Consider the following 26,400-nt stretch of genomic DNA (forward strand, 5'->3'; position numbering starts at 1 on the left):
TAACTTCTTTTATGTCCAGCTCCGATCTTTCACAACCATTCAAAAGTGAGATAATTTGCTGAATAACACTAAATGACATCTGTTATAAGCATTCATTAATGCTCATGACAGTGTCATGTCATAATTATAATTGTCTACTGAGTCTTATGCGCCACTGTCAAAGTGTTACCAAATAACATAACTAGCAACAATGAAACAAGTGGAACAATAACTGAAGAAATAATTAGCACAGAACATAATTATTGATTGTTATTTACATCTGTTGCGCTGCAATGCATGCTAGGAGGCATGTTGGACAAAAACAGTGTTGACAGCAGGTTGCAGAAGAGATTGTCTCCCTCAAGGGAGCAGTGATGGCCAAATGAAGCTTCTTGAAGCAATGAAGCTTAGCAGCCAATTGGTTCAAAGCTTCTTGTTGGTTCATTTGGTCTTCTGATGTCGCAGTCTAATGAAGTGTTACCGGTTAATATCTTATGGTGTAAATATCCCAGAATACAGTGAGGACAGCTGCGGCTTATAGTCCAGTGCTTCTTATCTATGAACAAATGCCGTTTTTGTGTCACATTTGGTGGGTGGCGGCTTATAGTCAGGTGCGCCTTATAGTGCGGTAACAACAAATGAATAAATTTAGAGCTTAAGGTAATCAACTACATTGAGCGATCTTTTTAGGTACCTTCAGATAAACATCAATTTAAAAAAAAAAAAAAATTCAAATACTGTAATATAACGTAACCAAAGTTGTTTTGTGGCTCCTGACTCTACCACGTGCGTCCTGGTCCAGTTAACTCTTACTGAATGATTAATAAGCAAATATTAAATATTTAGCCACACTACAGCTGCAAGACAAGGCGCCCACTCCCGTCGCGCCCACTCTTCGGCTAGGTTGCATGTTCATTGAAAAGTCCTGACTGTCTTTGGCAGACTGATAATGAACGGAAAGCTCGGATGAAGCGCATCCAATTATGGAGTAATTGATAACGACCCTTATTGTGGACCACACAGTTATCAGAAACAAAAGGCCTTCTATAGCGTGACCAATCAAGTAAGTACTTGAGTGACAGATGCCAAGTAGTGTAAAAGGTGCAGGCGGCACTCATAGAAATGGAGTGAATAGAGAGTGGCACGGGTGGGTGGTCATGACGCAGGCTAGAAAATATTAACGGTGCACTATTAATAGGCACAGAGCAGGAAGGAGTAGTGAATAGGCTCCTGTGATGCCCTCTCAAAGGTGGAACTTTTGAAAGATAGTGAGAAAAATGAAATCGATGATTCATTCAGAATTATTTTGTTGTTCTTGCAATTTATCCCATTGAATAGTTAAAACATTAATTAATTAGCTAGAATTGTTATTTTGAAACAGTAATGAGAATTGCATTCATAATTACAATAATTAGAAAGAATTACAGACAATCACTCGAATATCGTTCAGTGATATTGACATTTTAGTTAAAGGAGTACATATAAAATTCGGCTCGATGTCTCCCTCTTGTGCCCAGAGGTGCAACATTCAAGTTGAAGACTGGAAAAAAATATAACAATGCTGCCACTGAAAAATAAGGAATTATTAAAAAAAAAAAAAAAGTCACTTGTCTGGAGGTGACACTTTAAAAAAGACAAACAAACATAAAAAAAAAAAAAAAACATCATAAATATGAAATGTACTAATAATATGTATACAAAGATTATTACTTGAATGAATAAAAATAGATGATTTTCTTATGTGTAAGTGTGATTCTTTTGGAGAAAGAATAGAATAGGCAAGATCATGAGAAACTACAAAGGCAGTCCTCAAATAGTGTATGTGTGTTGGGGGGGGCTGAGAGGCGCCTAATAAAGTGTAATTGCACATCCACTCAGTGGGTGGCAGTGGCGCTCTCATTTCAGAGTATGGGCAGTTTTTTTTTTTTTAACCAAACAAGAGTGCACAGCAAAGAGCAGGAGATACGAAGAGCCAAGATGAGGAAATATGACGAAGCGTATGTAGCGTTGGGCTTCACTTTTAATACAGTGGGAGATGAGGAAAGACCACTATGATTACTGTGTCTAAAAATGCATGAAGCCAAATTGACACATCACTTAAAGATTAGACCTCAGTCACCTTGATAAGCCGCTTGATTTTTTTTTTTTCCAGCAAAAGCATGCCGAATATTGACAACAATCGCCCTGCTTTGTGAGTCCCACGTAGCGAAATATAACTGGAGCGGACATGGGCCAGATGTACCACAAATTCAGGCCAAACTTTGTAAAATGGATCCACCCCAGTGTCTTTTAGAACAATGGTGGAGTCACTTGTCGGATCAGCAACCAGTTTTGGGCCAGAACTAATCCAAAGTAGTAGACACGTCATTAATGTATGGCCCGGATATGACACACATGTTACCTAATCTGGGCCAGATTTGTATCAAAACTAATTTGGGGTCCGTTTTGTTCAATGTATCATACTTTAATGTGTTTATATTGCAAATTAAATTTGCCCATTAAAAGCAACACTTCTTTTTTATGCCATTTATTAATGCTAACATATTAATGCAAAATACAAAAACATAACAATACAACATTTAATTCAAACAAGCAACTCCGCATTTAAGATGACCAATTTTTAGTCCGTAAACAACATTGTATTTGTTAAGGTTCTGGGGTTACGGCGGACCTAATTCATTAACGATGAGAGGGAGTGGTAGATATTGTCCGAAGAATCCGGTGCGCAATTTGGTGATAGAACCTGGTGTTTTGCCAGGCAAGCAGTACAGGATCAAGGGGGGTGGGGGGTGGGGGGTGGGGGGCACAAAAATGAGCTCAGTATCAGGATTACAGGATTCCTTGTTATCTGAAAGTCACATACCTGTAGGTGAGTTGTTTATCTGGCGATGACATTAGGCCAAGGACCGGTTTAAGTAAGCTGCTGATGATGATCTGGTCCAAGGCTCACCCATCTGTGCAATCAAGGCAGTGACACAAATACACAAACACAAGGATGAGGGGCTCAGTTTAAATAATAGTATTCAAACATTGAAACATTTACAGCAACATAGAGAAAATGCTTTCTCCCTCAATATGTTGTACTGGAACAAATTTTGAATTACTTAAGTTGCTGACATGGCAGATCACTTGAATACACCTGCCGTTTTATTAACGCTCTACTGAAGAACTTGTTTAGCAGGCAAGAAGTGACTTCAAAATGCAATTATGACTTTGAATAAAGCACTTACCATAAAGATTTCCGTACGCTGAGATGATGTGTCATGAATCCTGTGCGATCTCCTGTTTAAGGCTGATTCTGACGTGCACCTCCAAAAGAAATCCTGACTACGCGTCACGTCAACGTGCGTGACGTGAACGTCGAAGGACTGTGATCGGTCCGTGCAAATTAGTTCCGGTTCAGCACAACAACACCGCCATTTTCAAACATTTCCAAATGTCTTCTGTGTCGCCTACACTTCAACATATGTATCAACAACATTTGTTTGTTCAGTGTTGATTAGCTGCAGCTGCAAATACACACGTTCCATCTTCTTTACAATTGCTGTCAATGACCGGAGTCGCAGCAGATGCCCGCCATCAGAGTGCGAGGTGTTGTGACATCACACGCCAAATGTTAGAATTTTAGGTTTTTTGCGCGTCCGGTCTGCATTGTCCGCCCCAGACCAGTGCGTAATCTATTATTTGGACTGTCAGATTGATGATACAGGCCGCATCTGGCACACTGACGTTCAGCAGGTGTGATTGCTATGCGGGTCTGGCGAGCTGAGGTTAGATCTAGCACGGAGTCAGCTGCTATTGGGGGTGTTGCGTCAGTAAACCAGCAAGCACTGTTAGCATCATATAAGGTGGCACACCAAGTTGCTCAGTGCAAAATAACCCCTCACCATAGCAAAGGAGCTGATACTGCCTGCAGCAAAAATAAAAACTGTCCCTCTGTCCAATGTCAATGTCGTTTTTGTTTTTTCGGTCAAACCGTTTGGCATATTGTCCTCATGAATTCATTATTATCTATTGATTTTATTTTATTTTTCAGTATCAAATGGTCAAAAAATGTACCTTGAGTGTATGCTAACAGTTTGGATGTGACTTTTTTTTTTTTTTTTTTTTTTAATTCAGGCAAATTGATGCGCTTTAAGTCTTTTCTGTTACAAACAAAACAATGTTAACTAGGCCTGCAAGCAGGACTGAACAGACCCTAGCATTTTGGCGCAACTCGGACGTCACGCAACTCAGATGGCATGCAGGTCAGGGTAGTAGCAGAATGTCTCCCTCTCATCATCTCATGAGAACCTAACATGCTCGAAACTCCGCCTCTCTTTTGGGGATCGGAAATACATTCTCACACCTAGGAGAATGACCTCTTTTTTTGGGATCCGAAATACATTCTCACACCTAGGAGAAAAAAAACCCTATTGAAGAGTGTCCTAAAAGGAGGCACAGCTGAACTGTGCAGCTACACGCTGATTCAAAACCAAAATGAATCTTCTAATTGGCCCAATTCAACCAAGTGTGCCAAATTTTGTGGTTTAAGCTGCCTAAGTCCCTTAAGAAATCTACTTCCTTTTAATGGCAAACAAAGGGTCATCATGGCAACAGAGATACTTGGACATGGGCCTAAAATGTAGTATTACAAAAGGTCTTGTAACTACACTGACCAACCTGAAAAGAGCTGGACATGTATAAGTAAAATGAGTGACTTTCTGTTGCCACAAGTTGGCGCTGTAGGGTTGATGCAAATGACCCCTACAGGACCCTTCAGGGGACAACTCACAATAAGCACGGGAAGTTTGGTGCAGATATGTTATATATGTCAGGTTTGCGGGCAGGCAGGTGGTGTGTGGACCCAAATGCAGGGAAAGGGAGGCGAGGCAGGTAGACGGTGCAAAAGTGATTTAATTCAAGCCAACAAAAAACAAAGTACAAAACAAAGGCTTTGGTGATCCAGAAACTCAAAACAAACAAAAGTCAGGCTAACTAATAAACTTACTTTCCAAGCAGGACGAGGAACACGAGGAACTGGTGAAAAAAACGCTGACATGAACGTGGAGATTGACATTAACAATGACGCAACAAGTAGTGAAAAGAATCCGGGAGCTTATATACACACACACAGACAAGGGGTAACGACACAACGAGGAACAAATGAGCACAGGAGGATGCAGATTGGAGGATACTCTAGGAGCAGGCACAACAGGTGAAATCAATGGGCAATCACAGGGACAAGTCACACTAGGAGAGAACAAACACAAAACCTAACCGTATATCTGCCAAGTTACGACTGTTCAGGCACCTGAACACATGTCTTAAGGCTCCCCTGATGCAGGTTTGATGTAAATTGATTTTTTTCCCTTGGAGGAGGAGCCTGTCAAGTAAAAAAGGGCGTTTGCTGTTCCCAGCAGGGGGTGCCATGCGTAATGGGTAATATTTCAATGCATTCGTGTTCAGGCTGGGATACCTCACATACTTGCCAGCTATGAAAAAGATTTAACCTTGGATCAGAGAGTTATTAGTTACTTACTGAATTTGCCCCCCCACCCCCAAAAAAAGGCAGACTTTGGCACCCCGACCAAGCCAGGTCCGTAAATGGAAACTCACAATTTTGATAACTTTAGATCTCGAATGTCTCATGAACAGTCTCACCAATTATGAAGAGGATCCAACTAACTCCCTAGGCGCCAAGGTCTCAAATGTGCACCCTGTAAATTGATAAAAATTTCACATTCAATCCACAATACCCAATTTCCTGTTGAGTTTGGAATATGAGTGGAAGAGACTTTTTGGAGTTTTGCATTAGGTATTGAATCCCCAAATTCCATTGCTCTATGTTGAAAAAACTAATAGGAGAGGCCTTTTTGAAAATTTCACGGGGGCGCCACTGAACCATGTTGTTACTTTTTGTCGCAAGGTTGCAAATGATTGACATTGACAAATTATTGACAAAAGATGACTTTACTTAGTTGTACTCGATGACTGCATCTAGGAGTTTTCTTAAAATAAAAAACAACAACAGAAAAATGTGCTCAAAATGTCCACATTTCTGAGCAACATTGCAATAGTGTAAGTGACTTTGTTTATGACACCCATGTTACCATTTAAGGACACAGCACTGTGAATCCCAAACATGGATGGCCATAAGAAGGCTTGACGGACCATAATTGCACTTGTGAAGTTTACACAAGCCCATCTGGAGGGAGAGGACATCGGCAGGGGGAACAGGATGGAGCTTGGGGTCATTGAGGGAGCGTCATAAAGTCGCAGCTGATTCCAACCTGCGCAGTACACAGTGTTACATGCGGAGACCGGAGAGATCCACTACAACGAAGTATTAGGACTATAGGACAATGAGAATAGAGTTATAATAGTGCGAAATTAAAGCCGTAATATTATGACCATAAAGTAGTACGTTGTAATATTATGAGATTAAAGCTGTACTTTTACGAGAAAAAAGTCTGAATATTATGAGATCAAAGTCGTAATACTACCTATCTTTAAGTAAGCGGCGAAGCGCTACGTAAAGTACGTAATACTAATTTAGACTAATTACCCAAAATGCATCCATTGATATTGTGTAAAGACTACACAAAGAGAATTTTATTTCATAATATTACGTGAAATTACATGACTTTTTTCTCGCAATAATACGTCAAATTAAGTGACACTACGACTTTTTGCCTGTAATATTACGTAAAATTACTTGGTATTACGACTTTTTTCCTCATAGTATTGCGGCTTTATTTCTCATAATATTCCAACTATAATCTCGCAATATTACGTAATATTACGTAGTTTCACGACTTCAATCTTTGGAAATTACGACTTTTTCACATAATGTTCCGACTTTTTTTTCTCGTAATATTCCGACTTTACACTCGTAATATTACGTGAAATGACATGGTATTACAACTTTAATCTTGTAATATTCTGACTATTTTTCTCGTAATATTCGATCTATAATATTTTAATACCGTAATATTCCGACTTTACTCTCATAATATACCGACTTTACTCTCGTAATACACCGACTTTAATCTCGTATTACGTAAAATGACGTAGTGTTGTGATATTAATCTTGTAATATTCCGACTTTTTCTCGTAATATTCCGACTTTTTTTCTTGTAATATTCCGACTTTTTGCGAGCAATATTCCGACTTTTTGCTAGCAATATTTCGACTTTTTCACGCAATATTCCGACTTTTTTCTCACAATATTCCAAATTTTTTCACGCAATATTATGACTTTTTTCACGCAATATTACGACTTTTTTTCTCGCAATATTACGACTTTAACGTCGCAATATTCCAAATTTAATCTAGCAGTATTTTGTAAAATGGGGTAGTATTACGACTTTAATCTTGTAATATTACATAAAATGACGTAGTGTTATGATATTAATCTTGTAATATTCCGACATTTTCTCGTAATATTCCGACTTTTTTTCTTGTAATATTCCGACTTTTTTCACGCAATATTATGAATTTTTTCACGCAATATTATGACTTTTTTCATGCAATATTACGACTTTTTTCTCGCAATATTCCAACTTTAATCTCGCAATATTTTGTAAAATGGGGTAGTATTATGACTTTAATCTTGTAATATTCCGACATTTTCTCGTAATATTCCGACTTTTTTTCTTGTAATATTCCGACTTTTTTCTAGCAATATTCCGACTTTTTCACGCAATATTCTGACTTTTTTCTCGCATTATTCTGACTTTTTTCACGCAATATTCCGACTTTAATCTCGTAATCTTTTGTAAAATGGGGTAGTACTATGACTTAAATCTTGTAATATTACAACTTTTTTTCTCGTAATATTCTGATTTTTTTTCTCATAATATCCGATTTTAATCTCGTAATATTGCGACCTTAATCTCGTAATATTACGTAAAATGACGTAGTATTACGACTTTAATCTTGTGATTTTACGACTTTTTTCTTGTAAAATTCTGACTCTAATCTCGTAATATTAAGACTTTACTCTCGTAACATTCCAACATTTTTCTCGTAATATTCCCACTTTCCTCTCATAATATTTTGACTTTAACGTCGTCGTATTCCGACTTTAATCTCGTAATATCTGATTTTAATTTCGTAATATTCCGACTTTGATCTCGTAATATTACCTAAAATGACTTAGTATTACGACTTTAATCCTGTAATATTCTGACTTTACTCTCGTAATATTACGTAAAATGACGTTGTATTACGACTTTAATCTCGTAATATTCCGACTTTAATGTCGTCATATTGTGACTTTTTTTCCATAAGACATATTGCGACTATATTCTTGTAGTCCTAATTTTTTCATTTCCTTGTTTGGTGCTAATAGTCCATCATAGTTGTACATCTGATTTAGGATAACAATTTCTCCAGGGCTAACACACCTGCAAGGGATCCAGGCATTATAACACCCACACTTTCCCAGGCGAAAGGGGTTAACACCCACACTTATGCCCCAGGAATACCCAAGTAGGATTCCAGCACATCTACTGTAAAACAATTGAAAAGGCACACTGAGCTAGTGATGCACTAGAGCGTGTCATTTGTTGACTGTCCCTAAGTATCGGAGCCAGGCAGTGCGTGCGGGGCGCGTTCCCTTGGAACACTGAAAATTCATTCAGCCATGCCGCACAGTGATGCTGGCTCTCTACTTGCTCGGCGCGTGACCCCAAGTGGCCCCTGACCCAGATGGACAAGTACAAGTGGTGCTGCTGCCTGACGTGTGCGTTGCTGTGCACTGTAGCTCTACTGTGCGTGTGCCTGGCCACTCTGCTATCTCAGCCGTGTTCCAGCGCCAACAGCTTTCGGCACGCCGCCGTGGCCGCCGACTCGCTACTTTGCTCACAGGTCGGCAGGTAAGCGACCCCCGAGATGTCCGACGTCGGTCAGTTCTTTTTCCAGGATTGCGAGGCTTTCAAGAGAATGAATTCGCATTTGTTGATGAATCGGCAGTTTGCGTGAAATTGAGCGAGGTGATAAGCAGTTTAAGAGATTGGAGATGATCTGTGTGGATGATATACACGTGGACATGCTGTCAAATTCATGTCACTGCATAAGGAGTCCAAAACATGCTTATTGATTGAAGTATTTGGACACTTTGAATGCTGCTTTTGTTTTACAGTGAATAAAAAAAAAAGTCTACACACCCCTGTTCAAACGCCAGGTTTTTGTGATTCTCGCCAAAAAGTTTGCTTTGAGTTAATTCACTGCCACCATCCCAGTTGAAATGGTTTGAACGTCTTTGGCCGTCAAATGGTAGCCAATGAGTTTATTTTGGGGGGTTTTCTGGTCCTTTTCTGTTGATTTTTGGCCATTTCTGGGTCACTTCCCATATTGCACCACTTACATTTGCTGCTGTTTTTGTAATTAATGTGGTCATTCGTCATCAGTTGAATACTTTAGATTCTACCTGCACTTACACTAGTTGTATATACCTTGTACTTTATATTATACATATATATATATATATATATATATATATATATATATATATATATATATATATATATATATATATATATATATATATATATTTATATAAATAGTTTTTTCATACTACATACAGTCCCTGACAAAAGTAACTTGTCGCTTATCCATTTTGTAGAAACAATTGCTAATAACCTGACTTTTAATTATTCAATTGGTTTCATAAATGGCTCTTATGAAAGCTAAGACCCTCCCAAATGATGTTGAATGTACAAAAATATACAGTGCCCTCCATAATTATTGGCACCCCTGAAAAAGAGCTTCTAATATTTTTTTTATATTCAAATGTAATGGGACATAATGGAAAAAAAGAGAAAAATACAACCAATCTTTTTTTCCATTAAGGTCCCATATTATTTGAATAAAAAATAATATATATAATATATGTAATAATATATATAATTCAAATAATATGGGACCTTAATGGAAAAAAGAAAAATCCAACCAATTTTTTTTTCCATTAAGGTCCCATATTATTTGAATTAAAAAAATATATATTAGAAGCTAAAAAACACATCTTTTTCAGGGGTGCCAATAATTATGGAGGGCACTGTATTTGTTTCACAGAAAAAAGATTTATCATTTAATGAAGACATAAAGGTCAAATTTTGGCAAGACAAAAGTTTTGTCGCCTACAGAAAGTAGTGTGAAAATTGAACAAAAAATGTACTTCAAATACAAAAATATGTTACATAACATAAGCGAATTAAGTAGTGGCGCTGTGAGGTCCAAATTTAATACTTGTATGACTTCCATGGGCATGAAGGCCTGCATCCATGCGGTTCGGCAAGGATTCATACAATTTATTAATGGAGTCATCAGGAACATCAAAGAAAGCAGTCTTGAATGCCTCCCAGAGTTCATCTTGGGTTTCGTCTTCCATGCTTCCTCTTTCATTCTACCCCAGACACGCTCAATGATGTTAATGTCCTGGAGGATCGTGATCTTCTTTGCCTTGAGGAACTTTGAGGTAGAGATTGAAGTATGCGATGGAGCACTATACTGCTGCAGAATTTGTCCCTTTTTTGGGTTAGGAATGTAAGAGGCAGCTAAGATTTGTTGATATTTCAGACTATTTATGCTGCCTTCCACCCTGCAGATCTCTCAGGGAGCAGACAATTAAAAAAAACGTGGCATTTGCCAAGGCCCACAGCCTGTCAAAAGGATGGATATTGGAAAAGTGGCAAAAGCTGGATTTTTCAGATAAATCTTCCATTGAATTACACCACAGTCGCCGCAAATATTGCAGGAGACCTACTGGAGCCCGTATGGATCCGGGATTCACTCAGAAAACAGTTAAGTTTGGTGGTGGCAAAATCACGGTCTGGGGTTACATCCAGTATGGGGTGTGCGAGAGATCTGCAGGGTGGAAGGAAACATAAATAGTCTGAAATATCAACAAATGTTAGCTGTCTCTTACATTCCTAACCACAAAAAGGGACAAATTCTGCAGGTCCATTGCATACTTCAATCTCTACCTCAAAGTTCCTCACGGCAAAGAAGCTCAAGATCATCCAGGACATAAACATCAGCATGTCTGGGGTAGGATGAAAAAGCAAGCATGGAAGACGAAACCCAAGACTGTTGATGAACTCTGGGAGGCATGCAAGACTGCTTTCTTTGATGTTCCTGATGACTTCATCAATAAATTGTATGAATCCTTGCCGAACCGCATGGATGCAGTCCTTCATGCCCATGGAAGTCATACAAAATATTCAATTTGGATCTCACAGCGCCACTACTTAATTCGCTTATGTTATGTAACATATTTTTGTATTTGAAGTACATTTTTTGGTCAATTTTCACACTCCTTTCTGTAGGCAACAAAACTTTTGTCTTGCCAAAATTTGACCTTTATAACTTCATTGAATGATATCTCTTTTTTCAGTGAAAAAAATATATTTTATATATTTTATTTTATATAAAAATTAAAATTTTATATCTTTATGTTTGAAGCCTGAAATGTGGCGAAAGGTTGCAAGGTTCAAGGGGGCCGAATACTTTTGCAAGGCACTGTATGTACTTGTGTGTATGCAAAAATGCCCAAATGTTCAACTTAACACCCACTAGCTTGAGATATATATGGGAGTCAAATCTCAAACCGGGTGTGCCTCGTTCATTAAAGCTTTTGCTGTTTTGTTTGACCGCATGCTGAGACTTTCAGTCCTTGTGTGAGGACTCTGTTTTTTCTCAAAGCCTTCAGAACAGAAAACAAACGCGCAGCGTTGCGGGTGGGAGGTCAAAAGACAAGGCTAACACATGCTATCCTTAAGGCCGAGTTATGCTTCTGCGGCAGACCCAATTTACGACCCTCCGCCGTAGCCTGACGCGCACCTCCACCTAATTCTGACCGGGCGTCACGTCAACGTATGGTGACGTGAAGCAAATGGACTGTGATTGGTCCGGTCAGACTGTTGTTTCCGGTTCAGTGTGAAATCACCGCCATTTTCAAACTTGCTGTGCTACACGCAAAAATAGACCAAGCCGACGAGTATCATCGAAGAGGTCCGCAAGTACGACAACCTTTACAATATCTCGTCAAGACATTATAAAGATTGCTAAATGGCAAACAATTTGTGGAAGGAGATGGCTGAAAATACGGGGCTGGAGATCAGCGATTGCATAAAAAAATGGAAGAATCTCCGAGACAAGTATGTGTGTGTTCGGAAGCGAATAGCCACACGAATCGGTGACACAGTCGGCCAAAAACTGCCAGTTTTTTTATCACGTTATGTCGTATTTTTGGTTGGTGCCCTTTATCATTTATTGCAGACATGTCCAAAGTCCGGCCCGGGGGTCAAATGGGGCCCGTGGTCAAATTTCATCCGGCCCCCAGCCTCTGTCAAAAAAATCAATAACGTCTGGCCCGCACACACTTAAAGTGCATGTGACACGAAAAAACATTTTTATTTCATAATACACGCGGAATTAGAGATGGATCGGGACAATCACGTCATTTTCAAAGTATCGGAATCGGCAAAAAAATATCGGCCATGCCTTTTTTAATATATATATGGTATGTTTTAATTAAGTCGTTTTCTAATTGTATTTAACGTTACAGACATACTAAATTCCACTCATTCAGAGTCTTTAGTTTAGGCTTAAGGTAGGGTTATCAAAAATATCCCGATAACGGCGGCAATTAATTTATTAAAAAATGTGTCACGTTAAAATATTTAACGTAATTAATGTATGCGCTGCACGACCCTCTCACTCATTGTCGCGCTCAATCTGTAATGGCGCTGTTTACCTCTATAGAGAGATAAAAGGCAGCGCTAACCGCGTAGAATGAGGTTTGGCAGTCTTTGGAGCCTTTCTTTAATTGGCTAAAGCCTTGCAATCCTTCTCCCTATGATTAGAAATATCATAGGAAGCAATGTGGGGAAGCAAGGTGGCAATTGACCTTTGTCTTAACACCTTAAGTTATTTCCCAACGCAGAGAAGACATAGCAATTGGTAGCACGACCCACAGTCATGGTTCCACTTCCCATCATGCATTTGGGATGGCCACAGTATTATTTAGTCACAATATACAAAGTCACAAGTCTTTCTATCCGTGGATCCCTCTTACAGAAAGAATGTTAATAATGTAAATACCATCTTGAGGATTTATTGTCATAATAAACAAATACAGTACTTATGGACTGTATGTTGAATGTATATACTGTATTCGTCCGAGTTTTATTCATTTTTTCCTTAATGCATTGCCAAAATGTATATGGTCGGGAAAAATTACCGGGAATGATTGGAATTGAATCGGGAGCAAAAAAAACAAAAAAGCAATCGGATCGGGAAATATCGGGATCGGCAGATACTCAAACTAAAACGATTGGGATCGGATCGGGAGCAAAAAAACATGATCGGAACAACCCTACACGCAGTATTTTATGCTCCTGAATGATATGGACCGCTTGGATGTGTGTGGAAGCGATCGCTATATTTATTTAGTTTTTTTAATCCCGCGCCATGAAAATGAGTGACTTCCGGCTTCAGTCTTGCATTGAGGAGGAGGGCGCTGTGACGTGTACGGATGAAGGCATCCTCTTCACTATACAGCCGTACTGTTGTTTATGAGGACTAAGGATTCAGCTGATTTTGCGGATTAATACGTTTGTTTTTCGCATCACGCCAGCCAAATGGCTGCAGAAAAATCTTGCTGTATGAGGGAGAGGCGTGTGCGCCTTTTTGGAGTTTCAAAAGGTTCCCATTCACCGTGGATATTGGCCATAACAAGCCCTACTGCTGTGGGACCATTGGACTTGCGAGGAAGTGTGTAAACATTGTGTTTAGTATTATGTCAAATACTGGGATCATTTTAATATGTAGGTGGCTTGCATTTTGTGGCTGACACGCATGCGGTGCGGCTATTTTTCGGCACAACACCGGCGACTTGTCGCACATCCACCCGCCGGGAGAGCACGATATTCGGCTTATTGTGCTCATGTGCCCGGTGTTCTGTCAAATTTTCCGACCGATCAAAAATTGCAACTTTGAGTTAAAATAGCCGCGAATACAGCGATTACAAAGTAAACACTGCAAACTTTCTTTAAATTAAAGAGCATACGACAAGAGAAAAAAAAGTCTTAAATAGCATTATTATGTGAATTAGAATCATATTTTGAGACGATTCGACTATATACAACAATTTAGCAAAGCGCAGATGACGAGAATTTAGTCTTAAGCTGCCGGTTAGCCACGCCGACCATTATAGGGCTCTAGCATCCCCAACAGTTGGATGACGTCAGCGGGAGACTGGGCTCATTGGTTTTACTATTCAGCCCATTGAGGGGGAATTATTCAGAAAGAGGAAAACGCGACGAAGAGAGCCGCAAAATGTCATTGTTTCAGTCTCTCTACTCCAATATTTTTACAGGATATTCTTTTTATCCAAGTATTTTTTTCCCCAATAGCTAAATAAATGGCTTGAGAAGGACCAGTCAGCCCGTCAAGGGGCAACTATTCACAACGAGGAAAACGCGACAAAGAGAGCTGCAAAATGTCATTGTTTCTGTCTTTTCAATATTTTTACAGGATATTCTTTTTATCCAAGTATTTTCCCCAATTGCTATATAAATGGCATGGTCATGACAAATAACAGTCTTGTGCTAAATGGAATATGAAATAATAAAAATGCACTTATTCAGGATGACATGGCAAAATTACTCCATAATTGTCAAAACTGTCGACTTCACCTTTACTGTCGCACCTCTCGAACGATATTTTATGACACCTAAATCGGACATATGTCATTTCCCTTTCCCGGCTTCGGAGAATGTAAACAAACCAAGAGGCGTGACAGCTAGCCGACATGCTAACCCGAAATGAGTGATGTTTCAATGTCTTTGAAGCGGAAAATCACACATAACTAGCCCGGATTATTTGACATGACGACTGGGGGCACCACTGAAAAAACACCGTCTTATATTCGGGCCAATGCGGTATTTCAGAATCGGATCGGGAGTTGGTATGGGCAGGTTCTCAAAGTCAGGTGACTCTGACTCGGACGCAAAAATATGCTAACGGAACATCCCTAGTTTCTATTCTGTTGTTGCCGTGTGACCCTTCTGTCATTCTGTCAACATGTGTTAGCTTGCGCAGCACTATTAACTATCAACGATGGTTGTGACGTCCCAACTGCTGGGAAAAAAGTGGGCGTTCTTTGATGCATTTTGTTGGATTGAATAACTATGAAAAGGTAAAAGACATCAGGATTTCTACATGTAAAATTAAATTAGTGCAGTCATTCTTTGACATATAGTTCCAATTTCTCAGGACGTTTAAGCTTTGGTATGACACTAAAGCTACGGAATTTTTCTGCATGTACCTAAATGACGTTCCTCTTCCAGGAGGGTTCTGCAACAGGGCGGCACGGCGGTAGACGGCGCCATCGCGGCCCTCCTGTGCACGGCCGTGGTCTTCCCTCAGAGCATGGGGATCGGCGGGGGCTCTGTCGTGACTGTTAGAAATAAAACAGGTTGGTCACCTATAGGTTTCTGCAGAGCTGGTTGTCAATGTGCTTTTTTCTCAGGTAAGGTGACAGTCTACAACTTCAGAGAGACCGTCCCTCAGAAATTCAAAAGCAACTTGTTGGACGATTGTCCTGACTCATTTAAACATACGCCAGGTAATTACAGAATGTCAGTGAATGAGTCATTCCAGAATTGGAGCAGATTTAAGGTCCCAATTTCAGATTTTTAATAATCGAAATGCAATTTTTGAGTAAATTTAGTTGTACAGTACATGCTAACCAATTCTGAAAAGAAAAAAACAGAGGGAGAAAAATGCTTGAAAATATATTAAAAACACATAACAAGTCTTGAGTACTGAAGGGAATAGTATCTTTTCTAGTATTTACTCTTTGACTTGTTGTATTACTCTAACACACTCAAAATTAAATGAATAGCATTTATATCATAGTTTAAGAAAAACAAGTAGAATATATAGGATATTATGAACAGTTGGACTTGAAATGATTAAAATTTTCAGCGGGGAGGTAAGGGCAAAACAGATACAGGACGCCTTCTGACCACGGAAGCCCGACTGACCAAGATTGACATTGACAAGCAGGTGATAGGCAAGACATCACAAACCCACATCTGTACCACCAAATCCTGCAATCAGCTCTTCTGGACAGTCCAGAACAAATGGCTGGACATCTTGTCTTGCCACAATGAAAATCTGATAACGAGGAACTCGCGACTGAAAAGTTGACACTCAGCACTCACATGGCGCTGAGGTGGCAAAATTCTCAGCTCTCGTTAGCCTGACAACAGTAATGCCTAAAAACCCTCCTGCCCAATCCACACAGAGAATAATCCTAAACAACGCCCAAACACACCCTTCTTCCGGACCACAGCCCACCTCACTAGAGCCTTTAAAAGACTGAATGTTTAACTAATTGTTGCCATTTTTTTCTCTGGAATCTTTTACATTGAAAAACAATGATTCTGACACTCGAGAGAAAGTGTTTTTTTTTTTTTTTTTTAAGTCGCCAGATTCACTTTAAAAGTCACTAAGTTGCTAGATGAGGTTTTAGTCGCTTCAGATGGCCAGAAGTCACTAAATCTAGTGACAAAGTCGCTAAATTGGCAACACAGGATACTGGCGGTATCATGTAGGGGGCAGTCATTGTTCCATTAAAACCTTTCCTAGACTATCAGATTTAACATCCAACACCCTATTAAAAAGCTCATTGACATTTACATTATATTATATTTAGGGCTGTCAAACGATTAAAATTTTTAATCGAGTTAATTACAGCTTAAAAATTAATTAAACGTAATTAATCGCAACTAATCGCAATTCAAACCATCTATAAAATATGCCATATTTTTCTGTAAATTATATATATATTCTGTAAAATAATTTGTTGGAATGGAAAGATAAGACACAAGACGGATATATACTGTACATTCAACATACGGTACATAAGGACTGTAGTGGGCATTTCACTCTACTGTCATTTAAATCTGTCAATGCTGTCCTCACTCCGAAGCGTCTACTTTTTCCAAAGCTAGACAGCTAGTGAACGACGCTTTAATAATCATACTTCTTCCTTTTTCATCTGATTTATTAATAAAATGGCCTCAAACCACTGTCCTCTTTAGATCGTAGTGAAACTACAAAAAAAAGTACACAAGCATTGCATTAGCAACAACGTTAGCTTAGCACGCTATACAGGTTCACTAAACATAAACAAAAAGCGTCTCATAAAAAAAATATAACATTTCGCTTACTAACATAATATGTACATTCTTTACAACAACCATACTTACGGACAAATCTTGTCCAAGGATCATATAAGCACAACATTACAACGTAGGCGTCAGCCAGAGACGTCGTGCAGCCATATTGAACTGGCAAGAAAGCAATAAACCATGTCGCAAAGCGACCACAAGAGTTCGCTGTTGGACAGCACAAAAAACCTTGCTGTAAAACTTACCAAAAGGCAGAATACTGTCTGAGTGGGACATGTGCGTTAATTGCGTCAAATATTTTAACGTGATGAATTAAAAAAATTATTTACCGCGCGTTAACGCGATAATTTTGACAGCCCTAATTATATTGTATTGTAGTAGTATTATATACCATTATAATATAGTAGTGTATCTTAAGACTTAAAGCCATTGTATGGGCTACTGTATTTCCAGCGAACAAATTTGGAAGTCTAAGTAGAATTCCAATATCGATTTTGCAATGGACTGAATGAGGCCTCCAAGACCTCCCGCGTACAAAGAAGCGCAAATGTATGGCTGATGAAAGTGCAAAGCCAGGTGTTGAATTTAGTGGAAAAGAAAAGTTTCGGATTGAAACGTTCAATGTTCTAATTGACAAACCATTGTCCTAGCTTAAGCACCGGTTAACTGCATACACACACTTGACTAGGGCTGCAGCTATCGATTATTTTAGTAGTCGATTAATCGATGAACTAGTTAGTTCGAATAATCAAGTACCTGAGCTGAGCTTCAAACGGCATGAAAATGTACATAAATAAGGATCGATGTACAACAAAAGAACAATTGGCTAACTTACATGCATTATAGCTTAAAGCTGTAATGTGAAGTAATTTCATAACATGCCAAATAGAGTCACAATTAAAGTAATTAAAAATTTTCCAACAAATAAAGCATGAAAAAATAATTTATATGTTGTATATTTGACAAAATAATCGTGTTTCCGAAGTTCGAGCCTGAAAGCGGACGAACCCGGAAGTGATACGTCACACTGGGAACATCGATGGCAGCGCTCCATACGGCCGCCATACAAAGCCCTTCAAACAATGATTAAAACAGCGATATAAGCAATAGATCGAGCGCAAGGGAGGAGATCCAAGTTTTTGAAGAGTTGGAGGAAGAAGAGGAGCTTGGAATTTTATGTTGGACCTAACATGTAGGTCGCTAATCAGGATGCAAACAATGTGCCTAGACCAGGGGTCTCCAACCCAGTCCTCAAGGCCCACTGTGGGTCCTGGTTTTTGTTCCAGCCGATCCAGCAGAGACAGTTGAACCAATGAGGCTTCTGCTAAAACAAGCCACACCTGACTGCAATCATCTGATTGCATTTGTAAAACACCAGATTTGGGAAAAAGTGTTGTCATGGTGTTGGTAGGAATGAAATCCTGCACCCACATTGGGCCTTTGTGGAATAGGTTGGGGACCCCTGGCCTAGACTACCTGACATGGAATGGAGACAAGACCCATCGAGATTACAAGATTGGTAAGATATAGGCTGTTATTATTTTCATGATTTGAAGATGCGGGCATTTGCACATAATTTTATGGTTTGTCCATCTGATGACATTGTTTAAAAAAATAATAATCAGACTGCATGTTCATTTTGGCAGATCCTGCAGCTCTCGTGCATATAAAATAATAATATAAAAACGTTGGGGGGAAAGAAGGAGATGAGTCGTTGATGGCTTTCTCCACTTTATTGTGGCAACAATAAGAAAACAAAATAATAGCGGACTGCCGCCACATTCGACCGCGAAGTTTTGCTTGTCGCTCATCTCCGCCTCGCACTACCAGCTACTACTACTTCCTGGGGCTATCAGCAGGAAGTGGCGTCTAATGGCGTGAGGAAATGTAGTTTTTTCACACAAGTGAACAGATTACAAAGCACCACTTCAGTGTTGTCCCGAGACTACATTTCCCATGATTCACTGCGGGACTTGAGCTGTCAACGTTCACATTTGACAGCATTCTGCCGCGGTCCTCCTCGCCAGCTGTTAGCTCGCCATTCACGCTCGTTTGCATTTGATTGCTAGTCTGATACACTCCCGCTTTTTCGGTGAGGTATTTTGTGTTTATTCGTTATTGGATCGTTTTTGTTCACCACTGTAAATAAGAGCACTGAAGCAAGAAGGGGTAAGTCGCCATTTCTGTTCAACCTGTTTTCTCCTGTTTTTTTTTAGCGTAAGAAGCTAGGTTAGTGGCTGTCTTTTCTTCATTCTTTTTCATGATCAGGGTTTAGTTAGCGGTTGGGGTTCAAGTTTAGATTCCTTTTGTTTGTTGTTTTGGCCTGGGCTTACCCTGAAGCCGCGCTTCATCTACATTTTGTACATATTGCCTTGAAAGGTGGAAAAGCGCTATAAAAGTATAACACCATTTACCATATTCATTGCGATTTTGTTGTGTAAATTTTGTGCCACTTGTGAAATTGTGTGGCTTGTTTTATGTTACGCCCTTCGCGAGCCGTCCTTGGGACGTAACACTAGCGAACACAACAACAACTATGCCACGACTATTGCCACGAGTTGGCTTTCGGCTAACGTCACTAACTTCTACTGTACATTCCACAACAGTTGGCAGCTCTGCTTTGACAAAGTCAACAGTCATCTATCCAAAAATCACACTTACTTTTTGGCAAATCCTTGATCATAAGGAGACCGGTTAAGGAAGCAGGCATCTTCGAAGTGTTTGCAGCAGAGAACACTACTCGATGATGGCGTGAAATTCATTCGCTTCGTGCGAACGAAAGATGTCCATTTACGTGACCTGCTATCCTTTGGCCACTCATACAACTTTTCGTTTGAGTGAGAACAAAACATCGCCACACACCGCCGTGGGCGCTTACCGAGAAGCAATGCAACAAACAATACTGTTCTATGGCGGACTTCCTTCGCACTTCACGGTGTGACGTAATTTCCGAAGATTGCAGAAGAAAAGCATTTTCGTTGTCAGGGGCGTTGCTATGGGTTAAACAAACAATCTGGAAGGGTTGCGTTTAAAAAAAAAAAATGAAAATATGCTTATAATTGTTTAGCCATTGATATTATTCAAAAACATGGTTGGCCAACCTTAGTTCACATTTCCCCTTTAAATGCTATAAAACGCTAAGGTTTTTTTAATCTTTTTTTTTTTTTTTTTTGACAACACTCTTAACAAATGGTTCAGACACATACTCCCACAAAAAATAAATATACCTATAAACTAAATTACAAATGCATTAAAAAAATTTGCTCAAACAAAAACTTGGCTTATGTTGGTCATGGAACAGCTCGACTCAGCCATGTGAGATGAGGCAGACTCGAGGGCAGTGTATCCACCCAAATCAATAAAACTAAATGCAAACACTTTCAAAATAAACCATGAGAACGTCACTTTAATTAAACAAATACTCGAAGCAGCAAAATTTAATTCGAATATTTTTTTTCTAATCGAATACTCGAGTTATCCATTAATCGTTGCACCACTACACTTGACCAATCTTTTTCATGTTCTTTGCATGCCTAATAATATCTCCAACAGTGAGCTCACTTTAAGGGCCAAATCTCTTGCTGCAGCATATCCCACTGATCTGACCATGAGCTTGGCAGATGACCTTGTTCAGTACAAATCATTCATTTCAGAGGAACAAAAGTGTCCAAATACAATGCTAGAGACCATGGTAAATTTGGATTTACAGTCCACGTTCCTAAATGTTTACATAGCACTCAGACTATTTTTGACCCTGCCGATAACAAACTGTAAAGGGGAACGGTGATTCTACAGGCTGGCTCAAATTAAAAATGAGCTCAGGATGAAAATGTGCCAAAATCAGTTGAATTCACTCTCCCTTCTTGCAATAGAATCAGAGTTTGTTCGACAGCTTAACTTTGATGAGTTAGTGGATGACTTTGCAAGAAGGAAGAGCAGAAAGAAACTTTTGTAGGATCCATAGGTACAGTAGGTTGGCGGGGGTGGGGTGGCTTGCAAACTTCTGGCCCTGGGGCCCAGACCCCCCATAATCCGGCTCTGCTCATAGTATCACCTTTTGGATGACCAGATTGATGAGTACCATGATGACCCAACTGATAATCTTGATCCTGACCTCAACTTTTACAATAACATGTCTAACAACTGTAAGTACTACTGTTCTGAAGATTAGTTCTTTTTGTTATTAGTTCGCTCGCCCACCAGAGGGCAGAATAGGATTCCCTTATAGTCCTGTGAGAGTAGAGTAACTGAAGTTGTGTTTTTCTTCCTGGTTTTAAGAAACGTTATTGAAAAGAGAGGAGGTTGCTCTTCTCATTCCATCCGAACTATTAACAATTCCTTGTGCTATCCCAAGTTATTGTGTGCGTCCAACACCAAAACCACACCCATCTGTCTGTATTAACGTGGATGGAATTCAAGTAAACTTCTAATTCGCAACTCCTCTACTGTCTTCATTTAACCCTAAAGTCTTGGGGGAATACAAGGCGAATATTACATTCTAATAGATGTACATTCTGCGATTATCAAACAAGATCGCCAGTAATCATTCGACACTCCAAAACAAATGGTCCTTCGAGCCGGATATCGATGATTACAGAGTGATTATGGCTCATAATATTCCCCCAAGTGAAGATGTGCGCCCACGACGTCAGATCCGTCAACCAGCATGGATGGGTGATTACGATGGCTACGTCCTACCGCAAGCAGCAGCTGCGCACGATGCTTCTTGTGCCACTCGGACACATGAGCACGGTGGGACAACAGAGAGAGAGGGACCCGTCAAGATGACCCCCCTCACCCCACACCCCACCGACCTGTCTTCCAGATATATCCTAGCGTCAGGGTATACAAACACACCTCTTCCATTGCCGGCGTACACAAGCACACCTCATCCAGCACCTTATGTGAATGCATCCCAATCATACCCCCCTGCCATGATGGACATGCTACAACACCTCCAAGAAGAAAATCGGAAGCTGCAGCTAGAGATGAGGAATATGAGGCATCAGATGGACAGTAGAGGCTTGAGGTCTACGTCAATCAGCCGAAATCCAACACCTCTTCAACTGCCACCACCATCCCCCGCACAGCCCATAGCACCATACCAGGCAAGGGAACACCACCAACACCTATCTCCAGTGGTTAGACACGCGCAAGATGATGAATGGCCGCTGCCTCCTCCACCAGTAACCTTCCAGGAGCCCCCACAGGTGCAACCAGTCCCACCACCGCATCCTCCAGGTCTGATGGAAGAACTTAGAGAACGGCTGCAACGTCTGGAAGCATGTCTGTCACCAGCTCCTTCTGTAACGTCTGATGCTCATCAATATGACAATGTGGCAAGGTCAACCACATCCCTCAGACATATATCAGACCAACTGCATGCTGTGGCCGACCCCTTCCATCCATTACAAGGGTCCACTTCGCCACATAGTACGGAGAAGATTTACAGAGGTCCAAAACCTTCCATCCCCAAGTTCACGCGAGATGACCCCAGGGAGTTTGCCAGGTTGAGGCTGGCACTGGAGAACATTCTACCTGATGACGCTACTGAGAGATTTAAATACCAAATACTGTGTGACCACTTAAAATTTGAAGATGCTCTTCTCATAGCTGATTCTTACTGCCATTCATCCCATCCCTACTCTGATACTATGGCCTCTCTGATTAAGAGCTATGGTCAGCCCCACCAACTATCACTGCAGCGCATCTCAGAGCTGATGGAGGAGCCCAGCATCAAAGCGGGGGATACGGTGGGATTCAGAAGGTTTGCACTACGCGTCCGAGCCCTCGTTGGAATGATAGAGCAACTGGGTGAGGAAGGCCGAGTGGAACTGCAGTGCGGGTCTCATGTAGCGAGGCTGCTGAAGAAGCTCCCCCAAGATCTACGCGCTACCTTTCGTCGGTACCTCTATTCACGGAGAGATGGCGTCCCAACCTTGATGGACTTTGCTGAGTGGCTTGAGCACGAGCTGATGATTCAAGAAGGTGGGGAAAGGCTCGACAAGATAGAAGAACGCGAGAAGGAGAAGAGAACAACTAGAAGGACAGCAACCACACTGTATGGATCTTCACAAGACATGGTCTTACAGTCAAGCTCTGCCGAAGTTGAAGTTCCTCCAGAAGCCGCAGAGAAACCCAGAGCTTATTGCCCCTACTGTAACAACACACTACACTTCCTCGATCAGTGTTTGAACTTCAAGCAGCTCACCAAGGAGCAGAAGACCACATGGGTAAAGGCTAACAACTGCTGCTGGCGCTGTGGACGGCATCATCAGGCTGCCCAGTGTAGACTGAAAATATTGTGTAAGGTATGTAAGGGAAAGCATTTACAAGCCTTACATGATGTCAACTTGCGGAGTCCCACCACTGAGAATAACGCATATGAGACAGCTTCAGATGAGCTAAAGTCCTCTGCCGACATTCTGTACCTGGATCGGCGTGCAGGCTGTAATCAAGTCCTTCTAAAGGTCTGTAAAGTACTACTAAGAAATGGTGGCCACACCCTGGAGACCTACGCCATACTAGATGATGGCTCGGAGAGGACAATACTCCTACAAGATGCCGCTCAGAGGCTGCAGCTCCAGGGACCTCCAGAGAATCTCACCCTAAGGACAGTACGACAGGACTTGAGGACGCTACATGGTTCCTCAGTGACATTTGAGATCGCGCCAGCTGGTCAGCCAAAGAAGACATTCATCATCAAAGGGGCCTTTACTGCAGAAGAACTAGGTCTGGCTGAACATTCTTATCCAATAGAGGGGCTTCAGCGTAGATACCGCCATCTCAAAAGGCTACCACTCCTGCCGATCTTGAATGCTCAGCCACTACTGTTGATAGGCTCAGACTGCCCGCATCTGGTGACACCCATTGAGCCTGTCCGTCTTGGCCCACCCGGGGGCCCAGCGGCTATCAAGACCAGGCTGGGTTGGGCCCTACAAGGACCAGTCAAATCTTTCCAACCGCACGGCCAAAGTCAATGCTTTTTTCTAGCCACTAATCCCCCAGCAGCTGACCTCTACAGACAGGTAGAGAAGCTCTGGCAACTGGACATCTTACCATACAGAAGTGAGAGACTAGTGACAAGGTCACGGAGAGACCAAGAGGCCATTAACCTACTGGAGGAAAAGACAATGAGGGTAGAAGTAGCAGGAGTGCAAAGATACGCCACCCCACTTCTCCGAGTAAGTAACATGCCCACACTCACAGCGCCGCCTGAGGCTACCCTTCCATGTCTGCGTAGCACAGAGAAACGTCTCCGTAAGGATCCAGTTAAAGCGGAGGCTTACAAAGCGGAGATCATGAAGCTGGAAAGGGCTGGCTATATCTCCCAGGTGAGCCAAGAGCAAGTGAGAAGCTCCAAAGAGTCTTGGTTCATTCCTCACCACATGGTGGCCCACAATGGGAAGAACAGAGTGGTGTTCAACTGCTCATTCACTTACCGAGACAAAAACCTAAATGACCTGCTGCTATCTGGGCCAAACCTGTGTGCATCGCTCCTGGGGGTGTTGTTGCGTTTCAGGGAACACTCCACTGCTGTCATCAGTGACATAAAGGCAATGTTCCATCAAGTAAGACTGCTACCTGAGGACCGGCCTCTGTTGCGCTTCTTGTGGCGTGATCTGCAGCAAGACTCAGCACCCAGGGTGTACGAATGGCAGGTCCTTCCTTTCGGGACCACCTGTTCACCGTGCTGCGCAATATCAGCTCTCCAGAAACACGTACGTGACCACAGTCAGCACGGAGATGAAGTTCGCGAGTCCGTTGAGAAGTACTTCTACGTGGACAACTGGATGCAAAGCTTCCCTACTCCAGAACAGGCCAAAGAGAATGGTGACAGACTAAGGGAACTACTGCTAGCAGGAGGTTTTGAGCTGAGGCAGTGGGCAAGCAACATGCCTGACGTCATCAGTCACTTGCCCAAAGAGATCAGGTCGGAGCATAGTGAGCAGTGGCTTAACCACATCGACATGGACCCACAAGAACCTGCTCTGGGCTTACACTGGCTATGTCAGACGGATGTGCTCCGTTACAAGTCACGCTCACTGCAGCCCTCCCCCCCCACAATGAGGCACATTTACAGAGTGTTGGCCAGCCAGTATGACCCAATAGGGTTCCTTACGCCATTTACTACAAGAGCGAAAATTCTAGTCCAGCAGTTATGGAATAAGAAGAGGGAGTGGGACGACCCCTTGCTACCAGGAGATCTACTCACCGCATGGCAAGTCTGGGAAGGAGAGCTACAAGATCTGGATGACATCAGGCTACCTCGCTGCTATGTGAGTCCTGTCCTAGATCACACCGCTAGTCAGCGAGAAGTGCACGTCTTCTGTGATGCATCACAGGATGCCTACGGTGCCGTGGGATACCTACGCACAGAAGATGTGCCAGGGCGAGTGGAGGTGGCATTCCTTTCCGCCCGCTCAAGAGTGGCCCCCAAACGCCAGCTTTCTATGCCTCGTCTGGAGCTGTGTGCCGCCCTCACAGGTGCCCAACTGGCCAATGTTTTGGTCCAAGAGCTCACCCTAGAGGTGACCAGTGTAGTTATGTGGTCAGATTCCACCACTGTCCTCACCTGGATTCAATCAGATTCCTGTCGTTTTAAAGTGTTCGTGGGAACTCGCATTGCTGAGATCCAGGAGTTGACCAGCAGCCAGGCTTGGCACTACGTGGGCACAGCTGAGAACCCGGCAGATGATCTTACCCGAGGAAAGACGTTGAAAGAACTGAGAGGTGAGAACCGCTGGGCTCAGGGCCCCCCCTTTTTACATGGGTCACCTGATTTATGGCCGGTACACCCAGACATAGTGTGTGAGGATAACCCGGAAGAGCTGCGCAAGCCCACAGCCTGCCTTGTTAGTACATTTGTGCCCCCTTTACCTGATGCTGAACAGTTCAGCAGTTTCAGAGATCTTCTGCACGCGACTGCGCAGTACTTCCATGGGGCGGCGGTGGACACCGACAACAACCCCACAGTAGAGGAGTACAAGGAAGCCGAGCTCAGTATTTTGAGGTCGGCTCAGAGAGAGAGCTTTCCTGAGGATGTCCAGTGCTTGGCAGCTGGGAAACCAGTCCCTTCATCCAGCTGCCTAATCACCTTAGCTCCCGAATATGATGAAGTTCTGCAACTGGTGCGTGTAGGTGGTCGACTGCGGCGGTGCCAAGACCTCGAGAACGACGCAACCCACCCAGTAGTCTTGCACCCCAAGCACGCGGTGACCAAGTTGCTCAT

At 41.7% G+C, this 26,400-nt stretch overlaps 1 protein-coding gene across 2 annotated transcripts in view; it reads left to right on the forward strand.

The window, feature by feature from the left end:
- Positions 1-26,400, forward strand: part of LOC130905432 (glutathione hydrolase 5 proenzyme-like) — a 52,331-nt gene that overhangs the window by 17,935 nt on the left and 7,996 nt on the right. The window contains exons 1-3 of one of the 2 annotated variants that reach the window (XM_057818824.1): positions 8,556-8,840; positions 15,318-15,445; positions 15,500-15,595. In XM_057818824.1, coding sequence (XP_057674807.1) covers positions 8,674-8,840; positions 15,318-15,445; positions 15,500-15,595 — 391 coding nt within the window. In that variant the 5' untranslated portion in view covers positions 8,556-8,673. Of the gene's footprint in view, positions 1-8,555; positions 8,841-15,317; positions 15,446-15,499; positions 15,596-26,400 lie in introns of those variants that run through there. The other variant, XM_057818825.1, reaches the window with a different exon arrangement.

This window comes from Corythoichthys intestinalis, chromosome 17 (assembly GCF_030265065.1).
Source record: "Corythoichthys intestinalis isolate RoL2023-P3 chromosome 17, ASM3026506v1, whole genome shotgun sequence".
Classification (NCBI taxonomy): Eukaryota; Metazoa; Chordata; class Actinopteri; order Syngnathiformes; family Syngnathidae; genus Corythoichthys; species Corythoichthys intestinalis.